This window comes from Cydia amplana, chromosome 10, assembly GCF_948474715.1.
Source record: "Cydia amplana chromosome 10, ilCydAmpl1.1, whole genome shotgun sequence".
Taxonomy (NCBI): domain Eukaryota; kingdom Metazoa; phylum Arthropoda; class Insecta; order Lepidoptera; family Tortricidae; genus Cydia; species Cydia amplana.
In genome coordinates this window covers 12690617-12711889 of record NC_086078.1, presented here as the reverse complement: position 1 = coordinate 12711889, position 21273 = coordinate 12690617, and the positions used below count along the sequence as shown (strand labels likewise).

Here is a 21273-nt window from a genome sequence, read left to right as displayed (position 1 = left end):
GTACATACCCTAATGGGCTCTACAAATCACATCGAGCCCTTGTATGGCTGTGTAGTTCTACGATCTGTGCCTGACATCGCCTAGAAAATTCAGGGTCATTCAATAAAAAAAAGCTGATTTGATTAATGACGATTAGTGAACTTTCGTATGGAAAATAAAGACCATTTCTATAAAATAAATCATGTTAAAGGTAAGTTGTGATTTATTGTTTGTATGAAATGCTGCCGAGATTTAATGTATAAGTAAAAGTAATAACTTTCGTTTACTCTTCCCGTAGGAAAAAGGACAAGTCACCTTTGAGGATAAATGGGTTTCGATGCGTCCTATAGTCTTGAAGTTACTGAAGCAGGAGACTGTGACCCAGCCGGAATGGCAAGACCTTTTTGGAGCTGTCCATTCTGTGTGCTTGTGGGACGATCGAGGGCCTTACAAGTTAAGAGATGCATTGCAGCAAGATATAATGATGTACATAAAGCAAGCACAGGCAAGGGTGCTGGCACAAAGGGAAGACCAAGCGCTGTTGAAAGCTTATATAGCAGAATGGGGCAAGTTTTTTACACAATGTAATTATCTACCCACACCATTTAGGCAGTTGGAAAACACAATCAATAACATGAGTAAAATGTCTACTTCAAATACATCGAATCAACAGAAGAAAAACAACAATAATAACAATGAAGATAGCCTCGTGCGGAAGCTGATGCTAGACTCATGGAACCAGAGTATCTTTATGGACATTAAGCAGCGATTGCAGGACTCTGCCATGAAGCTTGTGCAGGCAGAACGCAATGGAGAGTCATTTGACTCTCAGCTAGTAATAGGAGTAAGGGAATCTTATGGTAAGTTATTAAGATAGCCACTATTTAGTACTGGTTTTAGTATGTTAACATATTCACTGCCAAGATGCCTGTAGATAATGCATGGTTTTTGGAGTACTGTTTAATTTTTTGTCTGGCAGTGAATGTGTTAACTACCACTAAGGCAGCATTGCATGTTATTTTACTATCTTTCCACTGTCTGGGCTATCAAAATTGCTGCTATCTTAGCTTGGTTTAGACCAAGGGTAGCCCTATATCATTATAATAACATGAAATTTTGTTTAGGTATTACCTAAGACTAGATGATTATACTGTATGTATAATAACACTTACCACTTAAAAATTGGGAGGATATTGATCTGATGCTGTAGGTTTAAATTAAAGGCTAACTTAGAATTACTGTCAGTAAGTTAAAACCTTTGCGTTGAAATGCTTGAGGAATTTCAAAGTTTCACTTGTCAAACCTTAACATAATAATTTTAATCACTAATGGATATTTTTTCTCTTACAGTCAATTTGTGTTCCAACTCTGTTGACAAATTACAAATATATAGAGACAATTTCGAAGCAGCTTACATGCAAGCAACAGAAGAGTTTTACAAACTCAAAGCCAGCGAGCATTTATCAGCAAATGGTGTGCAATCATACATGAAATATGCAGACCAGAGACTTAAGGAGGAAGAATCTCGGGCCCACCGATACCTGGAGCCAGGCAGTGGCAGTGTTGCCGCACTTACTCAATGCTGCGAGAGAGTACTGATTGGGGAACATCTCCCCACCTTACTGGCAGAGAGTGCACCTCTCATCAAAGCCGGAGAGATGGATAAGCTTCAACTAATGTTCCGGCTCTTGGACAGAGTGCCAGATGGTGTAACACCCATACTAAGGGACCTCGAAGCTCATATTGTATCAGCCGGTTTAGCCGATATGGTTGCTTCTGCTGATATTATAACTACAGACTCAGAAAAATATGTAGAGAGGTTATTAGACTTATTTAAGAAATTCAGTACCTTAGCTAAGGACGCTTTTATGGATGACCCTAGATTTTTAACTGCCAGGGATAAGGCATACAAGTGTGTTGTGAATGACACTACAGTCTTCAAACTTGAACTTCCATCATCTGCTCTCCTTCGCGGGACAAAAGGCACCGCTCCAGAGAGCAAGTGCCCTGAACTGCTGGCTAATTATTGTGATATGCTATTACGAAAAACGCCATTAAGTAAACGCTTAACTACAGAGCAAATAGAGTCAAGACTAAAGGATGTGTTGTTAGTGTTGAAATACATTGAAAACAAAGATGTGTTTATGAGGTATCATAAGGCCCATTTAACTAGAAGGTTAATATTAGATTCTAGCGCTGATTCCGAGAGAGAGGAGGACATGGTAGAATGGCTAAGAGAAGTTGGAATGCCTGCCGATTATGTGAACAAACTGGCACGAATGTTTCAGGACATCAAGGTTAGTGAAGATCTCAATACACAGTTCAGAGCAGACACGACGCGCCACGACGCCATTAATATTAAAATACTTAACGCAGGAGCCTGGGCTCGCGGCTCGGAAAGGGTCACAGTCAGTCTTCCTTTAGAGCTGGAAGATTACATTCCAGAAGTTGAAGACTTTTATAAGAAAAAACATTCTGGCAGAAAACTACAATGGTACCACCACATGAGCAACGGAACCATAACGTTTGCAAATGCCGTGGGAAGGTTCGATCTCGACGTCACAACTTTCCAAATGGCCGTGTTGTTCGCGTGGAATCAAAGGCCTATGGAGAAAATAAGCTACGAAAATTTGCGCCTGGCCACAGAACTTCCCGACCCAGAGTTGAGAAGAACCCTGTGGTCGTTAGTTGCGTTCCCAAAACTAAAGCGACAACTGCTGTGTTACGCCCCGGCCGTGCAGAACCCTAAAGATTTTGCTGAAAACACGACGTTTTGGGTCAATCAAGAGTTTGCTCTGATCAAGAACGGGAAACCCCAGAGACGCGGTAAAATAAACTTGATCGGAAGATTGCAGCTGAGTACTGAGCGCTCGCAACTGGAGGACAACCACTCGATCGTGCAGCTACGCATCTTGCGGACGCAAGAAGCCATCATAAAGATCTTGAAGATGAGGAAACGCATCACAAACACTGCTCTCCAGGTAAAGGCCCGTCTCCATATTGCGCGGCAAACTATCGAACATTGGCTCGCGAGGCAGCCGCGCGCAATGGATACCGGGTTGGCTCGATCAGATCGCGTTGGCTCGCGAGCCAACCCGGTATCCATTGCGCGCGGCTGCCTCGCGAGCCAATGTTCGATAGTTTGCCGCGCAATATGGAGACAGGCCTTAAGATTACCACCTACATTAATTCTTTCGACAAAGAGGTTGTCAACTTGTCAGTGTTCTGTTTTTTTTTTATCGAATTTCCTATCAGACAGATTTATAAAATGCTTTTTGCGTACAATATGTTTCCTTTGAAAATAATAACAGCTTTTAGTTTTTGCAGTTGTACCTACCTATTTATTTAGTATTTTAAAACTATTAATTTTACTAATTAGTTACTATTGATCATAGACTAGGAATCCTCTAGACTGAGTTTAGAGCAATTATTTCATGAAACCGATGCTGCCAAAAATACGGCGGTGCGGGGGGACGAGGTGAGCGAATCCCGTGCCGTGATTGGTCCGTTCAAAGACACGGACCAATCACGGCACGGGATTGACTCGAAGATGGAGTAAAACTACCGTATAAGTGGCAGAGGGGGTAGCGTTACTATGCTCAGTCTAGAGGATGTCTTGTCTGTGCTATTGATCAATCATTTTTCATCAAGTAATTCATATTTTTGTTACAGAGTGAGCTTATTGAAATATTGAAAAATATGTTCCTGCCATCGAAAAAGATGATTAAAGAGCAATTAGAGTGGCTGATCGAACACAAGTACATGCGGCGGGACGACGAGGATATCAACACTTTTATATACATGGCCTAAATCACCTTAAATAATGTAAACAGACACAAAATGAAATAAAATCTTAATGAAATGTACTATATCTACTTTTTATTTGTAAAGTTGCTTGAATAATAATAGTAGATTGTCATATATTTTTTTATTAAATGTAATGATAGCATAATATAAAAGTTTAACTTGACAACACAGTTAATTCTTGGCTGGTTCGATCGTTTCGCCTCCTTGAATTTGTCCCCATCCAATTAACCTGTAAAAAATAACATTTACATGATTATAATATAACATACATTTTGGAATAAATCAACTGTAAAATGCACATGTAACAGGAAAAGATTTTATGCTTGCAGTTGTGATAAATACAAGAACATGTTCTTGTTCAGCGAGGTAAATGTAATTTGGAGAATGAACGCAAATAGTGCAATAAGGACAGTCTCCTTCATTTTAGATTGAAACTGGTATGTTAACCCTTTTCTAGGCCGCACCAATCTACAAGGTTTTCCCAAAAAATCCAAATATATCCAGCTTTGATGCTTAATTTGAAGACAAGTCACATTTCCCGAAAATCCAATCTAATTCGAACCTTAACTCGACATGCTAAAGTTGAAATTCTATTGGCGCGTATATGGTCGATAAATCGTACTACGACTGGAAAAGGATTAAGAACATTTGTGGCTTTCCATGAGAGAAGGGTCCTTATTCTTCAAGTACCATAAGGATGTTTCCATCTGAAATTCCAGTAGGAATTCAGATTAAAAGCTCCTTATGGCAGATGAAACAAGGATCTTCTCTATGGAAAGCCACACTTTATTACCAAGGCTCGGAAAAACGCCCGTCATTTTGAAAACATTACCCTGTTCCGTACAACCATCGACACGAGAAGAAGAAGACTGGTCCCAACCGGTCCGAGATATCGTGTCCGTGAGCAGTGTCTATGTGTGCGTTGCTCGAGCGCACTTTGTATGTAGATTGATTTCTGTACTGTATCTATTTTGTGACTCAGTCTAGAGGATTCCTAGTCTATGGGTGAACCTAAAGCACGTACCTCCAGTGGTTCTCGACTCTCCTGCTGAGAGCGACCTTCTCTCCGATCTCGGTGCACACGGGGTTGGTGAGCGTGATCTTGGCCAGATCGGCCTTGGTGGCGATCACGCGCCCGCCGGTACTCAGCGACCCGATGTTCACTAGTAACACCTGCAATCAAAAAAAACCGGCCAAGTGCGAGTCGGACTCGCGCACGGAGGGTTCCGCACCATCCACAAAAAATAGAGCAAAACAAGCAAAAAAATCGGTCACCCATCCAAGTACTGACCCCGCCCGACGTTGCTTAACTTCGGTCAAAAATCACGTTTGTTGTATGGGAGCCCCACTTAAATCTTTATTTTATTCTGTTTTTAGTATTTGTTGTTATAGCGGCAACAGAAACACATCATCTGTGAAAATTTCAACTGTCTAGCTATCACGGTTCGTGAGATACAGCCTGGTGACAGACGGACGGACGGACAGCGGAGTCTTAGTAATAGGGTCCCGTTTTTACCCTTTGGGTACGGAACCCTAAAAACTTTAATATAAAGCCTCGTCTCCATATCGCGCGGCAAGCTATCGAACATGTTGCCAATGTTCGATAGCTTGCCGCGCGATATGGAGACGAGGCTCAATACATTGACGAAAAAAGTTTCTGTACCAAATTTTCTTCGAAAGTTGGTGTATTCCCATTAGTCCTAATTTTTTGATACAATACGAATCATCCACATCTGTTTCCCCCTCATGTATGACGGCTAAGAGTCACTTACCAAACATAAACAAGTGCGAGTGGGACTCGCGCACGAAGGGTTCTGTACCATTACGCAAAAAAAAAACACTTATTGTATGGGAGCCCCACTTAAAAAAAGAATATATTTTGTTTTTAGTATTTGTTGTTATAGCGGTAACAAAAATACATCCGTGAAAATTTCAACTGTCTAGCTATCACGGTTCACGAGTTACAGCCTGGTGACAGACAGACGGACGGACAGCGAAGTCTACGGTCTCGTTTTTACCCTTAGTGTACGGAACCCTAAAAACAACTTAGGCCCACTTGCACCATCCCACTAACCCGGGGTTATGCGTTTAAACCGTTTACTCAGTGTCAACTTGTACTGGTAACCATGGAAACACCAGGTCTAACTGGTTAACCCCGGGTTAGTGGAATGATGCAAGACTTAGTCAAATAAAAAAATCCCTATGAAATTACCTCGTTTCTGGTCAACTTCTGTACTTTGGCGGCCTTTTTGTCGCCCTCGGTGCGTACGCCAAGCAGCCGCTTCAGCAGGTAATACGACACTTCCAGCTTCACGAAGATGCCGGGCAACGCGCCCACGGCGCCCAGGACCTGGGGGAATAAAGTATTCATACAGTGGTGAGTGGGAACCAGGGATGTTGCGAATATCCGCATCCGCATAAAACCGATGCGGATTTAATGCGGATGCGGATGTGGAACAGGTCGGTACAGGAACGTCTTAGCATCGGCGTAAGTGCTAGACTGCTAGGTAATTTAGTCATTAACCAAAAAAACCTATTAGAAATGAGCAGTCAAGCGTGAGTGGGACTTAATGTACGGAACCCTTGGAACGAGAGTCCGACTCGCACTTGGCCGGTTTATTGAAATAAAAGTTACTAAAATGTAATATTTGACGTTTTTTATGGTACTATCTTGACATCCGCATCCGCATCCGCGGATGTGAGCCTTTAAAAATCCGCATCCGCGGATGTCAAAAAATCGGCATCCGCAACATCCCTGGTGGGAACTTATGTACGAAATATCATTTGATATTTACCAGTTCGCTTTTCGGTGAAGGAAAACATCGTGAGGAAACCGGACTAATCCCAATACGGGCCTAGTTTACCCTCTGGGTTGGAAGGTCAGATGGCAGTCGCTTCCGTAAAAACTAGTGCCCACGCCAATTACTGGGATTAGTTGCCAAGCGGACCCCAGGCTCCCATGAGCCGTGGCAAAAATGCCGGGACAACGCGAGGAAGATGATGATGACAGTGGTGGGTGTGATAAGAGCGAAATACATATTGATTATTTTGTAGGCGGTGTGCTGGTTCAGTAGACAGGGCGTATAACCTTACCAGGGGGCCTAGCCAAGATGACATCGTACATAGACAAAAGCCAAATGAAAAGAAAAAGCCCATGCCTGTAATACAAGGTTTGATAGGAAGCTTTAATCTTAGGGTGATATTCCATCTGTCCAATATCCAATACCCATAGTACAAGCGATGCTTAGTTCGGGGTTAGGTGTAAGTTATCCGTTTAAGATGGTTTCCAAATATGTAGCACCTATAAAGTTGTCTAACCTGTCAGACAAGTCGGTCAGCGCGACACAGGGTGGGTACTGCAGCTCGTTTTGCTCGGTGTAGAGCGACACGATGTATACAGCAAGGTTAACTAACCTGTCCGACAAGTCGGTCAGCGCGACACAGGGTGGGTTCGATCTTGGTGCCGACGCCGATGAGCCCGCCGGGCACGGCGTACTGCAGCTCGTTCTGCTCGGTGTAGAGCGACACGATGTATACAGCAAGGTTAACTAACCTGTCCGACAAGTCGGTCAGCGCGACACAGGGTGGGTTCGATCTTGGTGCCGACGCCGATGAGCCCGCCGGGCACGGCGTATTGAAGCTCGTTCTGCTCGGTGTAGAGCGACACGATGTATACAGCAAGGTTAACTAACCTGTCCGACAAGTCGGTCAGCGCGGCACAGGGTGGGTTCGATCTTGGTGCCGACGCCGATGAGCCCGCCGGGCACGGCGTACTGCAGCTCGTTCTGCTCGGTGTAGAGCGACACGATGTATACAGCAAGGTTAACTAACCTGTCTGACAAGTCGGTCAGCGCGACACAGGGTGGGTTCGATCTTGGTGCCGACGCCGATGAGCCCGCCGGGCACGGCGTACTGCAGCTCGTTCTGCTCGGTGTAGAGCGACACGATGTATACAGCAAGGTTAACTAACCTGTCCGACAAGTCGGTCAGCGCGACACAGGGTGGGTTCGATCTTGGTGCCGACGCCGATGAGCCCGCCGGGCACGGCGTATTGAAGCTCGTTCTGCTCGGTGTAGAGCGACACGATGTATACAGCAAGGTTAACTAACCTGTCCGACAAGTCGGTCAGCGCGGCACAGGGTGGGTTCGATCTTGGTGCCGACGCCGATGAGCCCGCCGGGCACGGCGTATTGAAGCTCGTTCTGCTCGGTGTAGAGCGACACGATGTATACAGCAAGGTTAACTAACCTGTCCGACAAGTCGGTCAGCGCGGCACAGGGTGGGTTCGATCTTGGTGCCGACGCCGATGAGCCCGCCGGGCACGGCGTATTGAAGCTCGTTCTGTTCGGTGTAAAGCGACACGATGTATACAGCAAGGTTAACTAACCTGTCCGACAAGTCGGTCAGCGCGGCACAGGGTGGGTTCGATCTTGGTGCCGACGCCGATGAGCCCGCCGGGCACGGCGTACTGCAGCTCGTTCTGCTCGGTGTAGAGCGACACGATGTATACAGCAAGGTTATCTAACCTGTCCGACAAGTCGGTCAGCGCGACACAGGGTGGGTTCGATCTTGGTGCCGACGCCGATGAGCCCGCCGGGCACGGCGTACTGCAGCTCGTTCTGTTCGGTGTAAAGCGACACGATGTATACAGCAAGGTTAACTAACCTGTCCGACAAGTCGGTCAGCGCGGCACAGGGTGGGTTCGATCTTGGTGCCGACGCCGATGAGCCCGCCGGGCACGGCGTACTGCAGCTCGTTCTGCTCGGTGTAGAGCGACACGATGTATACAGCAAGGTTAACTAACCTGTCCGACAAGTCGGTCAGCGCGACACAGGGTGGGTTCGATCTTGGTGCCGACGCCGATGAGCCCGCCGGGCACGGCGTACTGCAGCTCGTTCTGCTCGGTGTAGAGCGACACGATGTATACAGCAAGGTTAACTAACCTGTCCGACAAGTCGGTCAGCGCGGCACAGGGTGGGTTCGATCTTGGTGCCGACGCCGATGAGCCCGCCGGGCACGGCGTACTGCAGCTCGTTCTGCTCGGTGTAGAGCGACACGATGTATACAGCAAGGTTAACTAACCTGTCCGACAAGTCGGTCAGCGCGGCACAGGGTGGGTTCGATCTTGGTGCCGACGCCGATGAGCCCGCCGGGCACGGCGTATTGAAGCTCGTTCTGCTCGGTGTAGAGCGACACGATGTATACAGCAAGGTTAACTAACCTGTCCGACAAGTCGGTCAGCGCGGCACAGGGTGGGTTCGATCTTGGTGCCGACGCCGATGAGCCCGCCGGGCACGGCGTACTGCAGCTCGTTCTGCTCGGTGTAGAGCGACACGATGTATACAGCAAGGTTATCTAACCTGTCCGACAAGTCGGTCAGCGCGACACAGGGTGGGTTCGATCTTGGTGCCGACGCCGATGAGCCCGCCGGGCACGGCGTACTGCAGCTCGTTCTGTTCGGTGTAAAGCGACACGATGTATACAGCAAGGTTAACTAACCTGTCCGACAAGTCGGTCAGCGCGACACAGGGTGGGTTCGATCTTGGTGCCGACGCCGATGAGCCCGCCGGGCACGGCGTACTGCAGCTCGTTCTGCTCGGTGTAGAGCGACACGATGTATACAGCAAGGTTAACTAACCTGTCCGACAAGTCGGTCAGCGCGACACAGGGTGGGTTCGATCTTGGTGCCGACGCCGATGAGCCCGCCGGGCACGGCGTACTGAAGCTCGTTCTGTTCGGTGTAGAGCGACACGATGCGCGAGAATATGGGCTTGCAGGTCAGCTTGCCATCGGCGTCCTTTGACACCAGACCCGGTCGCACCTATTACGTAACACATTGAAAGGTTAAAACAAGTTTTTTGACAGACAACTTTTCTTTCAACAGACAAACACAATGAAGTTGTGTTGCTTTATAGGGTTTCTATGGCCACCTCCAGTCTCCATCATCAGATCAGCTCGATTCGATAGTACCATAATATTGTATTGTCGCCCAACTTACATAAGTAAATGAAGTGTCAGCTTACTCACAGCTTAATCAAATAATGGAAAGTACATAAGTCTAATTTAGCTTGCAAGAGTTCATTACAAAATACAGATGACGGGACAGGTGAGCAGATATAAGCTTATAATATAAGCTATAAGCTTGTAAAGTTAGATACAGGTCAAATACTTATAAGATCTCAAGAGTTTTAACACATTCAGTGCCGAAACCCCGACTATCGGGTATTTTATGATTTCGTTACCAGGCCGGACGACCCGATAGTCGGGATCGTGGTAATACAGCTTAATCTGTCAGCTCCCACGGCTCATATATGAGCCAGAACGCTTATGGTGACGTCATATCGTGGGATTCTACAGGTTAAAATACGACGAAATTTTTATGGCCTGGCGCGGATGTCTTGTTTGGCTGGGCGCCAATCAGGTATGTTGCGGATGCCGATTTTTTGACTTGGACTTGGATTTTTAAAGGCTCACATCCGCGGATGTAATATTTGACGTTTTTTATGTACCTAGATAAAAAACGTCAAATATTACATTTTAGTAATTTTTATTTCAAAAACCGGAGATGTGCGAGTCGGACTCGGGTTCCAAGTCGGGTACATTAAGTCCCACTCACGCTTGACTGCTAATTTCTAATAGGTTTTTTTGGCTAATGGCTGAATTACCTAGCAGTCTAGCACTTACGCCGATGCTAAGACCTTCCTGTACCGACTTGGTCCGCCTCCGCATCCGCATTAAATCTGCATCGATTTTATGTGGATGCGGATGTTGAAAATAATGCGGATGTTCCGCGGTTGCGGATGCGGATATTGGCAACATCCCTGGTGTCAATGAATAAAAAAAAAACGGTGAAGCTCGCTACGTTAGAATGGCCGTATGGACCGAACCAGGGATGTTGCGAACATCCGCATCCGCATCCGCAACCGCGGAACTTCCGCATTATTTTCAACATCCGCATCTGCATCCGCATAAAATCGATGCGGAGCTTATGCGGATGCGGATGTCGAACAAGTCGGTACAGGAAAGTCTTAGCGGCGGCGTAAGTGCTAGGTAATTTCGTCATTACCTATAACGAAATCGTCTAGATCCAGAAAAGTCGGCCAAGTTACTGTTTATTAAATATAATGCAACTATATTCTTGCTCAAATACTAAACGTCTCGTTTTTCTTAAATAAAAAAATACTAAAAATGTAATATTTGACGTTTTCTAAGTACCAAATCTTGACATCCGCATCCGCGGATGTGAGCCTTTAAATATCCGCATTCGCATCCGCGGATGTCAAAAAATCTGCATCCGCAACATCCCTGGACCGAACAGGTGGGACATCATTAAATATTTTTAACGAACTAGATGATGACATAAAGACAGCTGAAAATCTCCAAATATTTAGTAAAAAACTTAAAAACTATCTTGTGTGTAGGCCCTTTTACAGCCTAAACGAATATTATACTCGATTTTTTGATTAAATTATTTTACCCAATTTTAATTAATTTCATATTTTGACATAGTTTAAATCCTTCTTATTGATACGAATATTTTATGAAATTCTGGACCAAATTATAACTGTTTTGACAATCTCACTTTATTTATACTTACAATTAATTAAGCAATCTAATTTATTTGTTAACTGTTGGTAATGTTTTATTTCTGGATTTCTTCTTTGTTTGTTTTTGTTATTGTCATAATGTTTTTATTGTTGACTGATTAAGTATTTATTTGATATTTTATTATTGTATTTGCATGGCCTTTGTCTATATTCGCAAATAAAGAACTGAATACAGTGTTTTCATGTTTTAAATATTGTTAGTTGATGCTAAATGATAATTCATCTTGTAAATATACCTAATATAATGAACTTTAAACGACAGAGTGATCTACCTAATCACTGACAACTGTTTTCACACGTCTACCTAGACTGAATATATCATGGGACGCGATGCTTGTAATTTAAGATCTTATAATACCATATGTTCATTGTGAATAAACGATTTCATTTCATTTCATTTCAGTGACGGTACCTCGATTTCCATGCCGACAGTGAGCACTCCCTGCAAGATGGAGCCACCAGCGACGCCCCCGCGAAGGTCATCGACCTCGCAGCCCGGTTTGTTCACGTCGAAGGAACGGATGACGATCATGCGAGGGGGGGAGGTAAAGTCCCGCAGCGGTACGGGGATCTTCTTTGTGACATACTCGCAAAGTACCTGAATAAGAAAACAATAGTGTAGTACCGAAGACCCTAGCAACGCGCCGCGCCGGGAAAACGTAAACAACTCACGCACACAGCTATCGGAATATCGACACGGCACACACTCCTGCGCCGCGCCCCTATACAGGGTGGCGCATTTAGATCGGTCAGTATGGGAAAATCTGAAACTATAAGACATACGACGATCTCTTCTTAGGAACCATGTCATCGATTTTAGTAACAAGAAAAACTGCATTCATTACATTTAAATTTTTTTTATGTAAAATGTATTGAAAAAAATGGTGGCCATTTCGAAAACATACTAAAATAAATTAAAGGATATGAAAACAATGCATTTTATTCATTTCAGACATCATGTTTCATAGTAACATTTACTGCTTAAGACCTACACAATCGATATCTAAATATAAATAATTTTAGATTTTTTTTTCAAAACGTCCGGGTTCGATTCCCGAGCTGAGTACACATTTTTTTTAAATGTATGAATGCAGTTTTTCTTGTTACTAAAATCGATGACATGGTTCCTAAGAAGAGATCGTCGTATGTCTTATAGTTTCAGATTTTCCCATACTGACCGATCTGAATGCGCCACCCTGTATAAATGCGACCGACGCAGCGCCCGGCATTCAGTCCACCGCGGCCACCCGTGACGGACAGAGCTCTCCCATAGGTACTACCGCGGCACCCGCGACAGTACATACTCAGGCAACCTACCACGGCTATCCGTGTGGACGCCTCGACTCTAAAGTATTCTAAGTTTAACTTGTGATTAATTCATAAAATAAATATTTTGCTATCTTCTTCGCTGTCGTCTCATTACAATAGTTATTTCTTGAACTCTTAATTTCTTCTTCTGGATTTTTTTTAGTACGAATTTTATACATAAGAATACCACACAAACAAGCGTTTGCAAACACGATGTTAATAAAACTTTGCTAGTAGGTACAGGATGCAACTGAAATGAGCGGTCGCTATGGCCGGATACGAGGAGTTTTTGAAAATCCTTTAAGTTTCTCTTATCCCTAAAATATGTCTCCTGGTTCCCAAGAACAAGAACTAAGCCTTTTATGGGTGAATAAACTTTTTCTTGTCACTCGTTGCCATGGTTACGTTCCCCTGGGTCATTCTTTAAAACCTGATTTTTAGGCATTTAATTTCTGCAAACACGCTTCTTTGTGAAACTTATAAACCCTTTCCATAGAGGGCCGTCTACCAAGCGTGTCAGAAGAAGGCGGTGGACAATGTCTTCTAACAAACTATGCTACTATTTTCTCTTGGCTGACCGGACAGAATAACAACAAGAAATAGTTGATCCTCCCTTATAACAGTTTTTGCATTTCCTTCACTCCCATATTATAGAAACTTACTTCAATATTGTACTTGAGCTGAGCTGACGATCTGCTCGTGCAGCACCTTGGCCTGGCGTTCACCAGGTGGGTCTTATATCTTAGGGTCTAAAATCTAAACCAAGAAGTCCAAAAACTGTGGATGTAACTATGTAGTGGAGACAAAGATATTTATATAGGTATGACAAGATAACCTAGACCGGGAAGTATGGATGGATGCATTAAACACGTGGACCAACTTTTGTCATTTGTGGTACCAATGCTTTGAAAGAGGTCTCCAGCAAGACTTCAGTTGGTTGATATTATTTGGTTATTAGTCTTATTCAGGGATGTAACGGATGTGGTTTTATCGGAACCGAAAGCGGAACCAGATGTTTTAAATTTAGTTTATCGGAACCAGAAACGGAATCGGAACCGAAAACGGAACCGGAACCAGAACCGGAGCCTGAGTCAGTACTATCAGTAGGTATACATTACACAACACAACACATACGAATACGTACTTTAAATTCAAAAACACGGATAAACCAGAACATCTAATTACTGCAGCACGTGGCAAGCGGGGCTATGAGCGAATGACTGGTATAAACCTGATTGTTTTTGATGTACACCGCTCATGTCCCGCTGCCGCGCTAAGCATTGACATCCGATATAACTTCCGTTTCAAAAATAACGGAACCGGAACAGAAACGGATGTGTAATACCAAACGGAAGTTCCGGCTTAACGGAAACGGAGCTCCGTAACATCCCTGGTCTTATTACCTCGATATTGTACTTGAGCTGAGCTGAAATGGGGATAATGGGAGCCCCTTCAGCCACGGTGCCCTGTACGAACTTGACAATCTGCTCGTGCTGCTCCTTGGCCTGGCCTTCCTTCACCAGGTCGATCTTGTTCTGCAGGATGAGGATGTGCTTCAGCTTCATGATCTCGATGGCGGCTAAGTGTTCGCTGGTCTGCGGTTGGGGGCATGACTCATTGCCTATGGAATGGTACGATGTATTTATTATCTGTTGAAGGCTTATCAAGATCTAGGGAAACCGCGAAAGGCGCAGACGCCAGATGTGGATGCGCCCTAAAGTAAAATAATGCTCCTTTTTTGGACTCAAACCCAAAACTTAGTATGATAGTAAAGAAAAATAGAATTATTACCTATGGCATAACAACTTTGAACTTTCATATTCTGAATTCATGAATTAGGGAAAAAATAAAATATAGCATTCTTTGGGAAATTCCGAGCGCAAATCAGTCTCGCACTTTACCGGGTTTTTATCATTTTCTGTGTGAATCATCACAAAATGGATATAATTTTTACCAGGTCTATTATGATACGAACCAGCAATGAGCCGCAGAGCCGCGTCCATGACCGAGGCGCCGTTAAGCATGGTCGCCATGAGGATGTCGTGCCCGGGGCAGTCCACGAAGCTGACATGTCTGACGAGCTGGAAGCCCTACCAGGTCTATTATGATACGAACCAGCAATGAGCAGTAGAGCCGCGTCCATGACCGCGGCGCCGTTAAGCATGGTCGCCATGAGGATGTTGTGCCCGGGGCAGTCCACGAAGCTGACATGTCTGACGAGCTGGAAGCCCTACCAGGTCTATTATGATACGAACCAGCAATGAGCAGTAGAGCCGCGTCCATGACCGCGGCGCCGTTAAGCATGGTCGCCATGAGGATGTCGTGCCCGGGGCAGTCCACGAAGCTGACATGTCTGACGAGCTGGAAGCCCTACCAGGTCTATTATGATACGAACCAGCAATGAGCAGTAGAGCCGCGTCCATGACCGCGGCGCCGTTAAGCATGGTCGCCATGAGGATGTCGTGCCCGGGGCAGTCGACGCAGCATACATGTCTGCCAAGTTGGAAGCCCTACCAGGTCTATTATGAAACGAACCAGCAATGAGCAGTAGAGCCGCGTCCATGACCGCGGCGCCGTTAAGCATGGTCGCCATGAGGATGTCGTGCCCGGGGCAGTCCACGAAGCTGACGTGTCTGACGAGCTGGAAGCGGCCGGAGCAGTTGGCGCGCAGACACGGGAAGTTGTCGTCCTTCGAGGACCCGCCGGATATGAACGAGGTGGGCCGGGGGCACTTCGGGTTGTCGCATTTGTAGATTTTCGCGTTCGCGTAACCTAGGTTACAATGCAATGTTGTTAGATTTTGGGACTATAATTATGTATTTACTCATAAGTTTTGTAATTTCTGTTAGTCACAGTAGTTTTTACTGCTAATACTGGACGATTTACTGATTTTGCTAAATTTAACAGAGGTTTGTAAGAGTTTGCAAAATATCAGGCAGTCACTCTATTTAATAAGCTCCCTACTGACCTAAAAGTTATTACGGATTGGTTTTTATTTAAGCGCAAGTTAAAGTCGTTCTTATTGACTAGCTAGATGCTCCTATAGTACTGAGGAAATATTTAATAGGTCGCTAATTTAAGTTATTTATAAATTGTATTTAATGTGATTTCTGACACAATGATTATATTGTTTAAGAATAATAAATAAAGAATATATATTATGAATTAGGGTGGTCTAGTTCAGAGGTCGGTAAGCTTAATCAACGTACACACTAGCGCCACTGCTAAATAAATAGTGATTATTTAAATTTTACGAAATACATTTAACCTTTTCGACGCCGTGTCAAACACAAAAGCTGCCACGTCACCGAAGTGTCAAAACTGAAATTGAACTTTATATGAACTTTATGCATATGCACGTAGGTCTGTGACCGATTAATCGGTCTTTGGCGTTGAACCTACGGTGCGGATATATCGGTCATTGGCGTCCAAAAGGTTAAAAAAGGGGGCCGCTATATACTGTATCTTGTATTAAAGTACCTTTTGAGACATCAAGCTAGTTTCTATGTTGCTGGATTCGTCAATCTATGCGTCCAAAGTTAAAACGGCCGTTTTTGTTTTGAGTTCATAGATTGACGAATCCAGCAACATAGAAAATAGTTTGATGTATTCAAAGGATACTTTAATACAAGATACGTAGTGGAGCGGCCCTCTTTTTTTAAATATCTTTCGTTAATTTTAAATAATCAAGATTATTTAGCAGTGGTGCTAGTGTGCACGTTGATGGGCTCTTAGGAAGAGAAAGCGTAATAGACATAACCACTTTTAGGAATCTCAAGCGTCGTTTTAGGTGTAGTGGTCTAAGAACTCCAAGATTCTTGTGGGTGACTTGAAGAGCCGCAATCGTAACTCCATAGAACCACGCATTAGATACCGACTTTACCGACCCCTGCCCTAGTAGCACGGTCGCATTTTTATCGTTTGTCACCATGCCTGTCACGTTCTAACAAGTATGTAAGTGCGAAAGTGACGGGCATAGTGATAGTCGATAAAAATGGAACCGTGCTGCGGTCCCAGGTCTAGTTAAGTTTATTAAACCTAGTTTTCCCCAAAGAAGTTTTTTCACTAAAAACGGGTTTTTTTACGGAGACATTTACTAAGGCAAAGCAAGAAAAGGTCTGTACTAAATGAACTATGTAATTAAAAATCAACTATTTTGATGAAAATGCAAAATCATAGAATATTTTACATCTACCTATTTTTTCACGAAGACGGTAAACTGTTAAAGAATAAAACAATAATGAATATTAATAAATTTATTAGTATAATACTTAATATACAATCCATAAACTTAAAACATGCACCACAGAGCATGTTACAAGGAGAGTCAATGGCAGAAGTGGCTAAGCGGGTAAATTTTTCTTTGTATACTTAATTATCAACATAGGTTCTTATTGTTTGCCAAAAAGTAATGCTCAGATTATTTTAAACACCTCGTCCGCTTAGTCACTTCTGCTGCTGACTAGCTACAACAACCAATGGTTCTGAAATCATAATAATCATCCTAATCATTATAAACAAATTTCTAAAAAGAAACATGTAAGGAAGTACTCAATATTTCAGCTTAAATACCGAAATTATACACGTCCAATTTTATTACTAAATAAACATCTACAAGACCCTATTACTATTACACATAACTTTCATGTCACTATTTTAACAAATGCATAATAGTATTTGAAATGTATATATTTGTTCAGTTAGTAATTGCGAAAATGAACCTTATTTTATCTTACACAGTCATTATTCGCTTCTTACCGTATATGTATATAATGAGAGTACTGTAAAACTGTAGAGGACGTAAAAGTTAACAATCAGCAAAAGTTTTATATAAAATGACAATAAATGTTTTATAAAAATATGCAATTACAACAATGATTTCTATTTCATAAAGATCAAAGGCGCTTAGACTAAGGCACTTATTTAATTCAAGCTTTAAAGAGATTCAGTGTATAGACATATATATATATACTTGTGATAGTTGTGATACTGTAAGTAAAATAAGCACTTGGAAATTATATCAATTTTGTAAAACTGAGCTACTCTTGTACACTGTTTATAGCACAACGGTTTCACTCACTTGAATTTTTAGTCACTATTGGCGACATGTTTCAGGCCCTTCGGGGGTCCATCCTCAGGCTCGAGTGCTCGCGGCGACTGCAACTCGTGCACAATTTAAACTTCGTGCGTAATTTGTACTCTTGTACAATTTAAAATAAGTATTTTCTACATTTCATGGTCCCACATTTGCATTCAGTTCTGTTTCTTATCATGCTCATATTTTGCTGTTGAATTTCAAATCTGGATTTAACAGGAGAGGCAGGGGCGTCTGCGGTGGTTGCTTCATCACCGTTTGGAATACTTGCGTCATCTGCCTCTACCACGGGTCTCCGAGGCGCATGGCTGCCAGGTTCTTCATCATTATCATTTGCTTTCTGCAAATAATCAAAACATATTTCCTCTCCAGCATCAATATCCCGCGTCGCAAACAATGCCAGCATTGGAAGATTAGGATCAAGACAATCGGCCCACACGGCCCAGACTCCCAGGTTAGGGTCACAGGAGTGGTTTATAAAATGTGATATATTGCCGAGATGCGCTGCATCAACTACATAAGGATTTTCCACAGAGTTAAAATCCAGGTCAAACAGATATGTTAAGCCATTAGCATCATATTCCCTCCCGCGTTTCTCAGCCTCTTCAAAAGTAATTACTTCTCCTACATATTGACAGATGAATTGTCCCTGTTTTATGTTCTGTTCTGTTCTGACACCCCACCCACACCCATTGGCCGTTCTGTAGATACATAGCTTGATATTTCTTCCTCCTTGGACAACTCTGTTGTTGCAATCTGCTGAACATTTGCAGGCTTTGTTGCACTCGTAAATTGGCGTCCCAGATGCGACGCGTAATCTCTTGTTGACGGTGTACGCAAACAGGCCCGCCTGCATTCCGCAGCAGGACTTAGAGCGGCAGTTGCAGGCAGTGCATTCACACCCTATTGGAGGGTCATCTGGAATGGTCACACCCGCACCAGGAATAGACTGATTTATGTATGTGAAGTTTTCTGGTGGACCAGCCAAATCAACCTCATTTTCTATAGTAAGTTTCTTTGATTTATCAACTTGATTTATGTGTTCTTCCCATTGTTTTAAGGACATCATCTGTCGGCATTTCTTTCTACACAACACATAGAGTTGATATATATTTCTAGTATCTAGAACAAGTTCTGCGGCAAATTGTTCCTCTTCTGCAGGTAAAATTATCATGGTGAGTAACTTAATTGTTAATGCCTCCTTTAGTTTGTATAAGTCAGTCTCATCTACTTCATCTATTCTAGCTATTAAGTTATCTTCACTGAGCAAATCTCCAAATGAAATTTCATTTTTTAGTTTATCAATACTTTCACAGTATGTTAATTCATTATCAGTAAGAAATTCATGCAGAAGTTCCGGACAGTTGTCAAGATGTGCCAGTGGTTCCCATGTGTTGTCATCATCATCAAAACCTTTCCATTTTATATAAAAATATTCTTTGCCGTTTTCAAATTTTATGTCAACAATTTTTTCTATGATGTAGTCATCTTCTTTCTGCTTCACCTTGCCTTTCTTCTGTTTCTTGGCTACAGGCATATCTTCTTCCCCGGGGTCTAGTGAATGGTTTCTTTTTCTCGATTTTCTCAACTTTTCCGCAAACATATTCTCATCTTTCTCGTCAGCTCTTTCACGAAACAACCTCAACACTGAGTCCGACAGGCGCTCTGCAACATACCATGTGAATAAGTTTAGTAAATGCTACATTAACTTCAGGTAAGAATTTAGAGCATAAATATGTTCACATTTACTTATAGACCTATTCACATGGTACATTGTACAACTACTGCATAGTTTTGCAAGTTATAAAAAGATACTTTAAAACTGATTACTAGCTCACACTTCACTAAATTTAAATAAAAAAAAATCATGACTCAATTAAAATGAAACATGAAGCTCAAATGGCAAAGCATAATTTTTCAGATATATAAGAAAATTTGGTGGCAAATTATAGTCCATGATGAACAAATTTTGTACTTAATAGAAAATAAAGTGTATGATTATAATATTAGTACCTACAATGACGCAATACCTTAATGAAGGCATGAAATAAAATGTATTTATTTGTCAGAATCATCATTGTCATGATAAATTATGAAATTAGTTAGTTTTAATAGAACCATATTGCTACATGGAGTTAAGTGTAAATTTAATGAAGTTTAGTGCAATATTAAATTAACCTCTATCCACCCAGATGTCAAAAAATGCCACACAAAATGATATTTTGATTTGTCAAAATAAAGATTCAAATTAGAATGAAATAGGAGACTTTTATAGGTCCCTGGGCGGCTAGACGTTAAGGTTTAAGTAATAATTTTGTAATAAAATATAGGTACAACGGTTTTTTTAATACCACATTCAACCAGAACATACATTAAATAAAGTTGGTAAATATATACATACCTAATTTGATAGTAATATTCCTTTCCAGTTCATTCTTGAATCTGACGGTCTGCACTCCTGAGATTGCTTTCACAACTGTTGACTTTCCGTGAGCTACATGACCAATGGTACCGATATTAATTGTTGCTTGTCTGGAGATCACTTCAGGAGACAGAGCTGACAATTTTGTGATATCCTGAAATAGTAAAAGTAATGATTAACTATTACTATTTTAATAACATAATGATGATTCTAAGATAATTATATCATGAGAACCTTACTGAATTTGGTCACACTTACAGAGTAAAATAGTAAGCCCCGTCTCCATATCGCGCGGCAAACTATCGAACATTGGCTCGCGCGGCTATAGCCTGCCGCGCGATATGGAGACGGGGCTTTATAGCAATGTACACAAGGTTAAAATAAAGTAAGTAACAGAGTAGAAGCAATGAAAAAACGAATCCAGACTTAAGCTTCTACTATATTTTCAACGAATTACAGAGAATGAAAATTTCATGTGCTATTTTCAAAATTCAGGATATAAATCGACCGTTAAAACCTAACGCAATAGCAAATTCGGACTCTAAGCTTAATTCTCAAAGAAATCGCCTGGACTCAAGCAAAATGGTACTTTATCTCTTTTTGTACTTACAAGTTTGGTTAAGTCTTGCTGATGCAAGTTTGACTTGGCAGTCTGTCCTTCACTCGATGCCATGTTTCAGCCGCAGATAGTAATCCTTGTTGTGCCGTCTACAAATAATGGTTATGATAAATAGTTTTACTCGAGTCTTAGTGGACTATTGCTCATGAATTTAAACTATTTCACCTCACAAAATTTGTAGATTTCGTGGCGGGATGGCGCGGCTATAGTGGCATGGATGTATAGACATAAACTAAATTTTATTTTTTTACGTGTTTGACAAGTTCCATAGACAACTTGATTCTAGATCCTCTATTGAGAGCGGTAAAACTAGGGGCTCAAATCAGCTCAAATAGTAAAGTACAGCTAGTGTTGTAAGTACATAAATTTTTACTGCTTGTGTGTAATCAGCCTTATCACTTGTGATTACATATAGCTGGTCAAGCAGATCTTGTCA

The 21273-nt window shown here is 42.5% G+C and overlaps 2 protein-coding genes across 4 annotated transcripts; one reads left to right on the top strand and one right to left on the bottom strand.

The window, feature by feature from the left end:
• The first annotated feature begins 83 nt into the window (after positions 1-83).
• On the top strand, positions 84-3845 carry LOC134651843 (cullin-5). Its single transcript, XM_063506961.1, has 4 exons — positions 84-190; positions 278-839; positions 1330-2960; positions 3652-3845. The coding sequence occupies exons 1-4, from the start codon at positions 182-184 to the stop codon at positions 3787-3789; spliced, it is 2340 nt and encodes a 779-aa protein (XP_063363031.1). The 5' UTR covers positions 84-181; the 3' UTR covers positions 3790-3845.
• On the bottom strand, positions 3837-21114 carry LOC134651844 (eukaryotic translation initiation factor 2 subunit 3-like). 3 transcript variants are annotated; one of them, XM_063506964.1, is made up of 9 exons: positions 20829-21058; positions 20198-20372; positions 15237-15473; positions 14105-14322; positions 11806-11991; positions 9425-9607; positions 5999-6136; positions 4811-4959; positions 3837-4015 (listed from the first exon to the last, which is right to left on the bottom strand). In XM_063506964.1, exons 1-9 carry the CDS (start codon positions 20889-20891, stop codon positions 3958-3960), a joined length of 1407 nt encoding a protein of 468 aa, XP_063363034.1. In that variant the 5' UTR covers positions 20892-21058; the 3' UTR covers positions 3837-3957. The 3 variants fall into 3 exon arrangements, with proteins under 3 accessions (XP_063363034.1, XP_063363033.1, XP_063363032.1); XM_063506963.1 differs by lacking the exons at positions 3837-4015; positions 4811-4959; positions 5999-6136; ... (2 more) ...; positions 14105-14322; positions 15237-15473 and adding an exon at positions 17909-19461 and having other exon boundaries at positions 20829-20926; positions 21003-21114; XM_063506962.1 differs by lacking the exons at positions 3837-4015; positions 4811-4959; positions 5999-6136; ... (2 more) ...; positions 14105-14322; positions 15237-15473 and adding an exon at positions 17909-19461 and having other exon boundaries at positions 20829-21084.
• Between the last annotated feature and the right edge of the window lie 159 nt (positions 21115-21273).